Source organism: Maylandia zebra, linkage group LG6, assembly GCF_041146795.1.
Source record: "Maylandia zebra isolate NMK-2024a linkage group LG6, Mzebra_GT3a, whole genome shotgun sequence".
NCBI lineage: Eukaryota > Metazoa > Chordata > Actinopteri > Cichliformes > Cichlidae > Maylandia > Maylandia zebra.
In genome coordinates, this window is record NC_135172.1 from 26045621 (window position 1) to 26059972 (window position 14352).

General features: G+C 40.1%; 1 protein-coding gene across 11 annotated transcripts in view; it reads left to right on the top strand.

The window, feature by feature from the left end:
- Window positions 1-14352, top strand: part of camk2d2 (calcium/calmodulin-dependent protein kinase (CaM kinase) II delta 2) — a 48197-nt gene that overhangs the window by 16537 nt on the left and 17308 nt on the right. For all 11 annotated transcript variants that reach the window (XM_014409067.3, XM_014409066.3, XM_023153025.3 and 8 more), the window contains exons 3-12: window positions 5609-5668; window positions 8679-8733; window positions 9834-9899; window positions 10438-10510; window positions 12070-12172; window positions 12765-12848; window positions 13074-13168; window positions 13554-13676; window positions 13873-13956; window positions 14219-14261. In XM_014409067.3, coding sequence (XP_014264553.2) covers window positions 5609-5668; window positions 8679-8733; window positions 9834-9899; window positions 10438-10510; window positions 12070-12172; window positions 12765-12848; window positions 13074-13168; window positions 13554-13676; window positions 13873-13956; window positions 14219-14261 — 786 coding nt within the window. The remainder of the gene's footprint in view (window positions 1-5608; window positions 5669-8678; window positions 8734-9833; window positions 9900-10437; window positions 10511-12069; window positions 12173-12764; window positions 12849-13073; window positions 13169-13553; window positions 13677-13872; window positions 13957-14218; window positions 14262-14352) is intronic.

Consider the following 14352-nt stretch of genomic DNA (forward strand, 5'->3'; position numbering starts at 1 on the left):
TTTGCATGTTCTCCCCGTGTTTGCATGGGTTCCCTCCAGGTACTCCGGCTTCCTCCCACAGTCCAAAGACATGCAGTTTGTGGGGATAGGTTAATTGATAATTCCAAATTGCCCATAGGTGTGAATGCAAGCGCGAATGATTGTCTGTCTCTGTGTGTTGGCCCTGCGACAGACTGGCGAGCTGTCCAGGGTGTACCCCGCCTCTCGCCCTATGACAGCTGGGATACGCTCCAGCACCCCCCGCGACCCTGAAAAGGAGAAGCAAATGGATGGATGGACTTTTGAAAGAAGTAACTTGTGATCTGTTCTAAAATGGTGCAAAGCGTAGGAGGCCTAATCTGAGCAGCATACTTGGAATGCTAATGATAGAAAATTGATTATTTACGACATTAAGATTTATGAAGTGACTAATACAACAAGTCAGTATTTTTCTGTAGACTGAAAAGGAGCTGACTGAAAGTCTCCTTGCATCACTCTACATTTGGGGAGGTTAAATCTATACCTATAGCAATACATACTCACCACAAACTTTTAAGATACTGTTTCTGTTGTAAATACCTTAAATAGATATTTCAATCTTTTTGTGGCTATTGCACTGTGCCATGGAAAAATATAACAAATTTGTTGGATTGTTTTATGAGACAAAGAAGTGCATTTGGTATTGAAGAGGAACACGGCTACTTTTCAGCCATTACAAACAAAGTAGCTGTATTTTTTTCTCACACCACAGCTAATTAAAGACAAATTATGACAGTTAAAATAATAAAAGTAAAAGAGAACAAAAAAGAATAGGTATGTTTTTGTATACTTTAAATGAAGTTATCAATCATCGTGGTCTTTATTGTGCCAGACAGAGAAGCACTCATACTTGGACACTTAGAGACGGTCAGCCCAGATCAAGCCAAGAAAAGGTCCAGACAGGGTTGAATGAAAACAGCTGACCGCACATTCACATTTGTTGGCACAGTTGCTTCAGTTTTAACCACATAAGCAAAATTACTCTCACTAGTGTCTGTGACAGCAGGACTCAAGCTTGCGCAAGCAGAGTTGAGTATTGTGAGGCTTTGCAGCCAGTCATAACTGATTGTTTGCGACATTTTGAGAGTCAGCTTTTTTTGCAGCTACAGTCTGAAGAGTGAATGGGTAAAATGCGATTTACTCATGCATTAAAAAATAAAAACACGCTGTTATGCCAGTGCAGGCAGTCACACCTGTGCTCGTGCACTTTTGTGCTCCAATCCTGTTAACTTGTATGAAGCTTGCAAAAATGAGAAACAAGCTCTCAAAGGAAAACCAAGTAATCTTGTGGACTGTCTCATTCTACAGTTACTGTCTGCAGTCCCTCAACACTGAAGATGTTTGACATTAAGGTTTGATTTTCTGCTAAAATCAACAGCATACTACAGTACAGTACAATGCAATACAATTTTATTTATATAGCACATTTAAAACCAGGGGGTACACCAAAGTGCTTCACAGTAAAAATAACGGTAAATGATTACACTGAACAGTAAGTCATTAAAACAAGGTAAAATAGAGAAAGTATAGAAAACAAACAAAAAGCAGTAAGTAGAGATAGGGAGAGATCATGATAATTCAGAGAAATGAGTAGCGATACAGCAATTAATGTGCGTTGAGAATTAGTGAACCGGAAAAAGCCAGGTTGAATAGGTAAGTTTTCAAGCGTGCTTTAAAGAATTGAATGGAGTCAGAGGCACGAACGGTAGCAGGAAGACTATTCCAGAGGTTTGGTGCTATAGAGGCAAAAGCACGATCACCCCTAGTCTTCAAACGGTGCCTGGGCTGGGCCAGAAGTAACTGACTGGAAGATCGTAAAGAACAGTTGGGAGTATAGAGACTGAGGAGGTCGGTGAGATAGTCAGGGGTAAGGTTGTTTAGGCATTTGAAAGTAAGCAGCAGAACTTTAATAGGCAGCCAATGGAAGTCAGAGAGCACTGGAGTAATAGAGCCAAACTTTCTAGTTCCGGTTAGGAGACGAGTCGCAGCATTCTGAACGAGCTATAATCTTTGGAGGTGAGCAAGTTGGAGTCCAGAGTACAGCGAGTTACAATAATCTAATCTGGAAGTCACAAATTCATGTATCACTTTTTCAGAACGAACAGAACTTTGTTATGCTTAAGCTCTTTTGCATGTGTTTGTTGTTGCATTTTTCTCTAATCTTGTAGCTGCTGAGGTTTCCAATAAAAAGCTACAGTTTTAATATTATCAAAAAAATATATTATCTAAATGAACGCATCCTTTGCAGACAAATGTTCACTACTCATCAATCCTTAGACTATCTGCACTTTTTCTGTGTACATAAGCATCTTGAGACTCAACTGTTGCATTACAGAATCTGTAAAGCTCAATTTCTGACTTTCCATCCTCATCTACAAGACTAGACGTGTTTAAGTTAGGAAATAAGCATACGTAGCTCTAACTGTATTTCTGCAGAGTTTTAAAGTTGTGTGTGAACTCTCAATATCTGCTATTTGCATTCAAGGCTGGTTCCACTGCAGAGGAGAGGAGAGGCCTGACGCTCTGATTGGTGCGTGAGTTGCTAGACAACAGATGTCCAGCCGACTAGGAGGTGGACTACCTGTGGAGGAGGGAGAGAGAGGAGAGAGACAGAAAGAAAAGTGGAGGTGGAAAATGATGAAAAAAGGGAGCGAGGCTGTCATATAACAGAGTACAGTCGATGAATACTGCAAATAAAAAAAATAAAAAAATACAACCACCCTGGCACAGCCAAACATGACCACCTATTATGGAGCATTATGGAAGAATGGTTCAAATCATTTTCAGAGTTTGATTTTTTTTTTGAGGTCTGAAAACGTGCTGCAGTCTTTCCTAAACCATGTCCTCAGTATTGCTACTAGGTATGGTATAATTAGGTCAGATAACTTTATTGCTTAGTGTACAAAGAATAACACTAGATTGTGTGTTAATTGTAATATAATGGTTACATAATGGCATTAATGCATTGTGCATACTATCATTTTAACAAAAGTTCTGCAAACATACTTAAAACTATGGGTATTGTTTTATTTTACTGGAATTTAACAATGTTGATAAAGCAAAGTACAATGAAAAGTAGTCCGTTAAATTCCTTAAGAACAGCAAATTGGCTGTTGTACCAGTGTAAAATACGCTATGATGCTAGTAGACTTAAGTGATGTACTGTAAACACAGGTGTATTATAAAAAACTAAACAAAAAAACAATTACTTAATGTAGCAGAAAATGCAAATGTGAAAATTAGATATTTGTGAGTAATGATTCTCTCAATATTGGCAAAGGGAAGACAAAATGTGTTTTGTGTTATACTGACACAAAAGGATGTGCCATTCAGCAACATAATAAGGCAAAGACAGAGATGGAGAGATTAGTGACCTTGCTCAGAGAATCCTGCTAATCATGCAGTAATGGCTAGGCTGCCCTTGTTTCTGGCGCTGTTTGTGGGCTTCTGTGCTGTTATGCTTGTCTCTACAGCCGGCAGTATGCTTCAGCAAAATTGAAATTGGCATGTTCTCAGGGGCATTATGGCAGACTTGGAGCCACACAGAAGAGCTGCAAGAAATTCTGCATGCAGGAAGGCATGCAAGTCCTTTCGGAAGTTTTTACAGTTTCATCACCGCCTCTGGAGCCAATATGACTGTTGAAAGAAAAGAAACAGCATTTTTTAAGTTAATGAAGTTAATTGTGGCTGTTCTTGGTAATTAATGCTTGGGCTGATGGACGAGAAAGCTTTTTTGCAACAGTAATCAGATCAATTCATTGTAGACCTTTTTGTAGTTTCATCATTTTATCTCTTCTTCTTTTGCCTTTAAACATTCTTTTTTTTGTAGTTTTGTCTGCTCATGCTATATATTTTATTCTGGATTAAACTTTGTCACTAGGGCTGACAAACATCTTTGTCACCTTTCTTTGGGGATAAGTACTTTTCTGTCATAATATGTTTTATACTGGCATTTTGCTGCATATTTGAGTGCACGCCAAGGTCCGTCTCATTTAAAGCTCACTAGCTTTGTTGTTGTGCTTGCCTATTGTTTTCCTATAGGTGCGTTACACTGACACGAAACAAACAGATACCTGGACCTATAATGAGAACAAGCAGCCTAGTGTTCTTTGCTGGTCTTGCCTCTGTGCTGCACTGAGCCCACAGTTTCCATAGCACCAAGAAGAGAAGAAGAAGGAGGCAGATGAGAGTGAAAAATAGGCGTCCTATTTTATTTTGGAAAAATGTAGAACCTCCTGCTCTCTCTCTCTCTCCCTCCTGTCCTGAGGCAAAGCTGAAATGGGTCGCCTCAGCACCGGATTGTCTTACTCATTGCAATGACTCACTTATTCTGAATCAGAGTCACTGGACATTGGGTTTCTTCTGACAGAGAGATTTGAGTGTCACTTCATGTTTGCTAAGTCAGATAAAATCAGTCTGAGCCTCAACGAGGAGAGATATGTTATGCTGTCTGGGTTGCCATATTGCCTGTCTGGGATTTTTGTTGCAGTACAGTTTGCAGTATCTAATACCTGCTGCTGTTCTATTCTTTGCTTCCCAAAAACCGTCTTTTCCCCCCCGCATAAAATTTGGTGGATTTCATGTAAAGAAGCATGTACATGTTCTCCCAGCATCAGTTAAGGGTCCACTATTAAAACAAGCTCACCAAAAGCTGATGTTGTATTTAGGTGGAACATTATAGTCACTGCCGTAGAGCATATACTTCTTTAAGGTTTCGGAATATGAGTGAAATCGTTTTATGGTATGCATAATATTACTGTGTGTGTGGAAAAAAAAAAGTCACAGTTTATTTTAACCTAAAGCACTTCATTACAGTGATGTAGAAATCTACAAATATCATAAAGTTTCTGATTAAATCTCATCATTGGTGTAATACAGAATTACATAGCTGTTTTTGTATTACTGATTATATATTATTTCAAAATACCCTTTGTCTGAAAAAAGGGGGTAGAAAATAAATAATTTTAACATATTCTATCCAGATTAATTGTTTAACACAAATTTTAATTAAAAACATGAAGAAAAAAACGGTATGAGATTTTCTTTTAAACATTCAAAAGGATTACTGTATAAATCTATTGTATGATACATCTGCAAAACTGCCGCACAGTGTATATTTTGGGAATACAGATTTCAGATTTCCCTCAGGGCACCAAAGAGGACCTAAAAGTACATTGGAGGAGCTTATGCTGAGCCCGACGCGAGAGGTCAATATGAATCCTCTGTGGCCGTTCACTGTGTTTGTTGTTCACTGCCGCCTGCCTGTTTGTGGCATATTACCGAGCACATATCAGGTCACATTATTTTTGTCAAGCATTTCAGTTCTGATAAGGAAAAGAGCCGGCTGACACCATGCCAGCGCGCGCGCGCGCACACACACACACACACACACACAGACAGACAGACAGACAGACAGACAGACACAACACACGCTGACAACCAAATACTGCAATGTGTCCTCCACTGAGTCAAAACTAAGTTGCATCCAACTTCACGTTCTATTATTTATAAAGCCAATCACAGGAGGGAATCATGAGTAGCATTAAAATAACCCATCTCTGTGTTTGTGTCTCCTCTATTTTTCTTTTAGATCATCAGAAGCTGGAGAGAGAGGCGAGGATTTGTCGTTTATTGAAGCACCCCAACATCGGTGAGCTGTGTCCTAAATCTCGGAATACACACACACACACACACACACACACACACACACACACACACACACACACACACACACTTGTGCAAATTAAAACAGGTCTTTTCAGGTCTCTACTGATTTCTGCTAGGGATATTCATGTTCTAGACACAGTTACGAGAGAGAAAGGAGGAGAGACCACGAAACCAAGTGTGTTTGTGTGTGTGTGTGTGTGTGTATGTGTTCTAGTACGGTATGTAATGATTATGCTGCACCTGTGTGCTCTTGCAGCTGAGTCATCAAAAAGATACACTAGCCATATACCTGCTCTCTAAACCTTTACACCCCTCTCATTAAACCTCTGAAAGAAGTGGTCTCTCCTCCTTTGTTTTCACATTTATAGACACATGCTCTTTCTTCCCTTCACTGCTGTTGTTTCATATTTCTCTAATAATTTCTTTGTAGTTTTCTGAGATGTACTTGCTATTTGAAATTTTGAGAGCAACAATGGCGTTAGGTTTTTGATCCTGTGGCTTTGAAATCAAGACAATAATATATAATATAAGTCAAACTCTTCTAATTTCCTAATATTGAAACGCAGTGTAGTAATGCTTTACTTTCTAACAGTAACAGTTTACCTCCGGCAAAACCAGGCTCAGAGAAGGGGTGGTTGTCTGCCGTGACTGGTTGAGGAGAGTGAAGGAAGACAGGATAAAAGTATGATTCTATGCAGAGAGGTCTACTGAGGCCATAGTGAGTGAGAAAGGTGACTGAAGAAGAAATACTCAGTACATCATGGGAAACCACCAGCAGCCTACGCCTATTGCAGCATAACCAAGGGAGGATTCAGGGTCACCTGGTCCAGCCCTAACTATATGCTTTAGCAAAAAGGAAAGTTTTAAGCCTAATCTTAAAAGTAGAGATAGTGTCTGTCTCTCGAATCCAAACTGGAAGCTGGTTCCATAGAAGAGGGGCTTGAAAACTGAAGGCTCTCCCTCCCATTCTACTTTTAAATACTCTAGGAACAACAAGTAAACCTGCAGTGCGAGAATGAGCTGCTCTAATGGGGTGATATGGTACTACAAGGTCATTAAGATAAGATGGGGACTGACTGCGGCTGCAGTGATGCGGATGCTGCACCGGTCCGTCGTGGTGAAGAGGGAGCTGAGTGTAAAAGCGAAGCTCTCAATTTACCGGTCGATCTACGTCCCTACCCTCACCTATGGCCACGAGCTGTGGGTAGTGACCGAAAGAACGAGATCGCGGATACAAGCGGCAGAAATGAGCTTCCTCCGAAGGGTGGCTGGCCTCTCCCTTAGAGATAGGGTGAGAAATTCGGCCATCCAGGAGGGGCTCAGAGCAGAGCTGCTGCTCCTCCACATCGAAAGGAGCCAGCTGAGGTGGTTCGGGCATCTGACAAGGATGCCTCCTGGGCGCCTCCTGGGTGAGCTGGCATGTCCCACCGGGAGGAGGCCCCGGGGCAGACCCACGACACGCTGGAGAGATTATATCTCTCGGCTGGCCTGGGAACGCCTTGGTGTTCCCCCGGATAAGCTGGAGGAGGTGGCTGGGGAAAGGGAGGTCTGGGCCTCTCTGCTTAGGCTGCTGCCCCCGCGACCCGGCCTCGGATAAAGCGGATGAAGATGGATGATGGGTGGATGGGGACTGACTATTTAAGACCTTGTATGTGAGGAGCAGGATTGTGAATTCAATTCTGGATTTAACAGGGAGCCAATGAAGGGAAGCCAATATAGGAGAAATATGCTCTCTCTTTCTAGTCCCTGTCAGTACTCTTGCTGTAGCATTTTGGATTAACTGAAGGCTTTTCAGGAAGTTTTTAGGACATCCTGATAATAATGAATTACAGTAGTCCAGCCTAGAGGTAATAAATGTATGAACTAGTTTTTCAGGGTCACTCTGAGACAGGATATTTCTAATTTTAGAGATATTGCGCAAATGGAAGAAAGCAGTTCTACATATTTGTTTAATATATGCATTGAAGGACATGTCCTGGTCAAAAATGACTCCAGAGTTCCTCACAGTGTTACTGGAGGCCAAGGTAATGCCATCCAGAGTAAGTATCTGGTTACATACCATATTCCTAAGATTTTCAGGGCCGAGTAAAATAACCTCAGTTTTATCTGAATTTAAAAGCAAAAATTTGAGGACATCCAGATATGTATGTCTTTAAGACATTCCTGCAGTTTAAAATAATTGGTGTGTGTTATCTGACTTCATTGATAGATAAAGTTGTGTGTCATCTGCATAGCAGTGAAAATGTGGATACTGTATTGTTCTTTCTTTGTCATTTTTTTGTGTTAAGTCATTTTTTGCTCCTTTTTAGTTTGTTTTTTTTACTGTTTGGGAGTTGACACACTCTCTAAAGAGATGGTATTTTCAGGGGGGGGATGGGATGGGAGGAGAGAAGCTGCAGAGAGGCATGTAACAGTGCAACTCTGCTTCCTGGTCCCAACTCTGGATAGTCACGACTTAGGGGGTTTAATAAATTTGGCCAGATTTCTAGAAATGACAGCTGCTCCATCCAAAGTGGGATGGATGCCGTCTCTCCTACCAAGAACAGGTTTCCTGCCAGCAATTTAAGGAGAACATGTGGTCCCAACTATGGAGTCTGACATTGTTTTGGCAAAGTTGCACATGATTCAATATTAGTTCTAGTAACCTTCAATTGACGTAACTGGGTGTCATAATTGCCGTGATGTGAATTATAATTTTACTGAATTTATTTTTAGTATTGTAAAGATTTTCATAGACATATAGCTACTTCCAAAATAATTGAGGTTTTATTATGGGAAAGCGAGATTTCATCAAACGACAGCCATCACTATTGACAGCTTTACTATGAAAACTTAGAAGTCATCTATTATTAGTAACATGTTCTGAGATGTTTTAAGTGTTATATTGTAACTTTGTTGACACCGCTGCACACTGCTGGTCTGTTTCTGTTGGCTGATTTTTCTTTTCTCTGTCACACTTTTCTCTCCTTTTTTTTATTTGCGCTCCTCCACAGTAAGACTCCATGACAGCATATCAGAAGAGGGTTTCCACTATCTGGTGTTTGATCTGTGAGTAACACTCATTCACACATTCTGTCAATTCTCTTCACCATACCAATTTTTATATACTATCTCTTATTAATGTTAACACCCTGTATAGAAGAAGCTCAGTTTTTACTCTGAAAGCCATGACCACTGGAGGGGAAAAAAATTCAGGGTTAAACACATTCAAACAAGATATCTGTAAATACCCAATTATATTAGAGTCCACTATGTTAAAGAATTATTATGGCAATTATTATGGCACCCTTTTGTTAGAATGCTAATAGCCAGTTACTGTAATTTGGTGAGTTACTTGCAAACATTTTTTTTCTTATTTTCGTTTGGAACGTTCCACATTCCAGTATAGCATTATTCAGCTGTCTGTGAAGGTTCTCAGTCATCCAGGTCATCGTAGTCAAAGGAGCTTTCAAAGAATAGTGTCTGGACTTCTTTAAGTTGCTTGAAGATGTTTCACCTCTCATCTGAGAAGCTTCTTCAGTTCTGAAGAAGCTTCTCAGATTGTTCAGCTGCTTGTTAATGCAAAGGTCTGAAAGATGATTCAAGTGGCTTTCAACATGGCACAGTTATTGATCTTAGAATTTCAGAAACTGCTGAGATCTTGCCACAAAACCATCTATTGGGTTTACAGAGAATGGTCCGAAAAAGAGAAGCTATCCCTTGAGCAGCATCAGCAAGGCCCCCCGAGTATCAACTGATATAAATGCGAAACCCAGCTAAGTATCTTTGCTAAACAATTTATCCATTTATGACCACAATGTGTCCATCCTCTGATGGCTGCTTCCAACAGGATAACACACCCTGTTAATATAATCTCAAACTCGTTTCTTGAACTTGACAATGAAGGGCGTTCACTGTCACCAGGTCCAGTAAAACACCACTGGTATTTGGTGGAATGGGATATTCACATGATGATTGTACAGCTGACAGAATTAAGGCAGCACTGATGGCAAAAAGGGGTACAGAGTCGATACTACCGAGGTGTAATAGTTGAAGTTGCCAGTGATTTTTGTAATTGAGTCCATAGAAAAAATGACAAGTCTGTTTCAGTTTTCATGACAGCCAGAATCATGAATACACTAAATAATGATCTCATTCTCTCTTCCCAGGGTGACAGGAGGAGAGTTGTTTGAAGATATAGTAGCCCGGGAGTACTACAGTGAGGCTGATGCCAGGTAACACATACACACACACGCTGCTGAGCAAAGCAGCCATTATGCATCTCTGTCTGTTACCCGAAAGAACAACTGTGTGTGCCTATATGTGTGTTTGTGTGTCTCACATATGGTTGTCTCAGAGGTGTGATATAGTTACCTTGTCTCAGGGATCTCGGAGTTATTTATAAAGATGATTAATGACATAAAGCCTGCAATATTAATCATACACAACCTACCTAACACTGCCAGCTTTATGCTGAAAAGCTGCATCTCGAGGGAGAAAGAAAGGGGTGTGTGTGTATATCTATGTCTTTATGTTATGCATGTCTTTAACTTTAACTTTTTGCAGAAATAAGTTCCCATCATGAGGCTTAATATCACATAAATCTCACATAAAAAGTTTGATGACGAGAACAGTGTTATGAATTAGGTTATTCTTCTCTTCTTGGTTATTTTCCCTAGTATCCTCTTTTAAAATATATTTTTTCTTGATTTTTTTCCCCCTCTCTCTCCTTTTAATTTGATCCATCTCATTCCTCCACTTTCCCACCCTCAGCCACTGCATACAGCAGATCCTGGAGAGTGTCCATCACTGCCACGTTAATGGAATCGTTCACAGGGACCTGAAGGTTTGTATGACCACAGACATTGCTGCAACCTTGTTGACCAAACAGACAGACAAAAAGTCCTGACTTGGTAGCAACAGAGAGAAAATTCCATTTTGTCCTTTACATATTTTTGTTTTGCTTCTTTTATGTTTTGTTTTATAAAATAAATAAATTAAATTCTCCATTATCAACCTTCTTAATTATTACATTGTTCATTCTTTCTTTTGAAGGCAATAAAAGTAATAAAAGGCAATATATTGCAAATATTTGATTCGAGCCTACCAGATTCCGACACTTCTTCTTGCCTGCTTGTCTTCTTCTATGTTAAGTTAGTATGCGTGGCTAGTACCCCCCTGCCTGCTCGTGTAGAGAATGAGGAACCTCTTCTAATACCTCTAATATGTTGAAGACAGATTGAAAGTATGTTGATGTTATCATGGCAGTAATTTTGTGAGATGTATGACTGTGTAATGTAATGCAGTGCTGGTTAAAAATAGAGGCAATCACAAGACAGACACTCAGAAATGATCCCCATTCGCATAGTTATGTAAAAAATTATGTTGAGATGTGAAAATTTTTTTTAAGGTCATGACTATTCCAGTGGTAGCCCGTATTCTCACAACTTGCCATTAGCATTTTGATGTTAAGCAAAGAGGCAGGAGAATGCTAAAAAAAAGCTGTTTTCAATGTGACTAAATGGATTGTGAGCTTGTGCCTGCAAAAACACCCCAGAAAGAATAACCAAGTTTGAGATTTCCATTCTGTGACTAGGATTTCCTTTGCTGAAGCAATTTCAGGTTTTTACATGCTTCAAAATTAGGACGATTTATTCATCGTTATGTTAATCGTTATGTAGCTGTGTCTAGTTGTCAGTTACTGTCTATGTCCTGTTGAGTCATACGTCTGCCATAAAGTGACTGCACACAGGCTGCCTGTGTTTTGAGTCTCTAAATGTTAGGAAATGCATTATTCATTAGAGCACACTGTCTAACTGGCCTTAGGTTAGCAAAGACCTTTCTGCACCTGCGCCTTTGTTAGTGCGTATGTGTTTAAATGTGTGTGCATATATGTGCATGCTGTTGGCTTTCATAAATTTATGATGGTGCTAAATTGTCTTAGTGTGCAGTGTGTGTCATTATACATATGTGGCTGAGAGTCACTTGTTTTTACACCCACGTCTCCTGTTCCACCACAGCTGCCCCCTGTATCCATCTCCCTGCAGTGTGCACTTTGTTCCTGCTCATGGATTCTAATAGTAGAGTGTTTTTTTTAATTTACACATCACCTCTACTCCCTTTGAATCCATGAGGCTGGGGGAGCAAGTCCACAGCTCCAGTGTGAAACATGTCCGTGGTCACGTAGAGATCTGGTCCCGTGCACATTTTTGTTCTCTGTCATTGATGTGGCAGAAAGGGAGTTGCCTCAGACACTGATTTAAGAGCAGCTTAGTGTCACTGACCTCTAATGGCTTTGATTGGGATTGCTATGGCTAATCTGATCTTAGATCTGTGTCTGTGGGCAGCTTGTTCCCAGAGCGTGTGACCTCTCACCTCTAACCTGTTTGACTCCGCCCCCCCCAGCCTGAGAACCTTCTATTGGCCAGTAAGCTGAAGGGGGCGGCGGTCAAGTTGGCTGACTTTGGGCTGGCTATCGAGGTACAGGGGGACCAGCAGGCATGGTTTGGTGAGTATTCATCCATCCATTTTCCAACTTGAAATAGCTGATTGGTCAAGCAAGCAATCAGTAATGATAAATAATATTAAGTCAGCCATATAGATGTTTGACAATGTTAGGGAAGTTTTGGGGCAATACTAATAAAGGGGGATTTAGTGTTAATCTGTTGAGAATCTCTTTAATCTCGACAAGTAGGGGCACATACACCAATTGGTTTAAATGTCCCATAGAAACCTTTCGTAGGCTTCTTTTTGTTCATGAACTGGACAGCATCCTGGCCAAAGCACAACGTGATAATAGATTTCATGTGACATATTGGAGTTATTCAGTTTTCCAAAGAACACTGTCAACAAAATATTTGGCAGGAATAAAGAGTTTCACACGAACCGCCCTAAATCCACAGAGGGTAAATGGCAGCCAAAGCCTTGACTCCTTGTGAATAAAAATGTTACAACAGATGTCTCTTAGCAGAGTCTCTTATTCAAAATAAGAAAAAGTGAAATTTCAAAAATCAGCATAAGACAACACTCATTGTCTCACAGTCATTTTACGGCCTGCACCAACCTGCCTTTCCAAATATTCTTTCATATTACTCCTCCAGGTTTTGCAGGCACCCCAGGCTACTTATCTCCAGAAGTTCTGAGGAAAGACCCATATGGGAAACCAGTGGACATGTGGGCCTGTGGTAAATAACATTCAAATTGTCTCACTGTAGCTGCTTGGATCTAATACTGGGTCCAAAGACATCTGTTTTTTTTTTTTTTTACAAGGACTGAAACTTTAAGTTGTTCTGAGTGTTTTGTGGAGTGCTAAATAAAGAAACCTCATGTTGTTTTTTAAAATAAACAAATAGTATCTGAGTATAAAGATCTAAAATGCATGGGTTTGTGTGCATGTCACTTTGTTCTAGGTGTTATTTTGTACATCCTGCTGGTTGGCTACCCTCCCTTCTGGGATGAGGATCAACATCGCCTCTATCAACAAATCAAGGCTGGGGCCTATGATGTAAGCATATATACATCATCCAAAACTGAAAAAACTAAATGGTAAATAAAGTCAGACAAAACAAAAAGTGACATTTTATTTTAGTTAATTTGCACATAGGATCATTTCATCATCTGGCCATCTGCTCAGTTTTCCTGTAGCATCATTGGGAGCTCAGGACACAGCCACTGTGATTTTTGAATTGGTATAGGCCTTTAAAGATTTTTCTCTCCACTAATATAACATCTGAAACCTGAAATTGAAAATTGGATAATAATTCTGATGTTATCTCCTCTCTTCCTGGCTTGCTACAAATACAGAATCCTCAGAGCTCTGTAGTTTTGTATTTGTATATATGCTGTATATATGACACACTTTTTTTTTTTTTTTTTTTTTTTTTTTACAGTTCCCATCACCGGAGTGGGACACTGTAACTCCTGAGGCCAAAGATCTAATTAACAAGATGCTAACCATCAACCCCAGTAAACGCATCACTGCTGCAGAGGCCCTAAAACACCCCTGGATCTGCGTATGTGGCAAACACACTCCCAGATGTTGGAATATTTGCACAAACACACACACACACACAGATGCACACAGAAATTAAAAAAAAAAGCATGAACACACACAAAAGGTGACAGTTGCACTGCCCACAAAATCGCAGCCATACATTCTTCTCACCCATTGTTTCCATTCCTTCAAATCCTCTCATCTTCTCCCTGCAGCAACGGTCCACTGTCGCTTCCATGATGCACAGGCAGGAGACTGTGGAATGCCTGAAGAAATTCAATGCCAGGAGGAAACTCAAGGTGAGACTTCTGGCAGTCCTTCATGCTTCTGTTTATATAGAACAATCCATCCAGCCATTTTTTCCTCTCCTTTTCTGTTTTCCTTGCTCAAGACTTCTCACTATAACTTAAAATGATTGCTTGTTCTGTAAAGCCTTCGAGTTGTCCTTTTGCTATGCTGCTCTTTCTTGCTACAACCTTTTAATCAATCTTTCTTTCTTTCTCTTCCTTCCTTTCGCCCATCATCATTTCCTTCTTCTTTCCTTCTTTTCTGTCAATGCAGGGAGCAATATTGACCACTTTGCTAGTCACAAGAAACTTCTCAGGTATGTCTTTCTCAGCATGGTGTCCAAAACCTGGTTTTCCCAAACATATTATGTTAAAAATTACAAGCATTTGTCCTAAAAAACAAAAAAA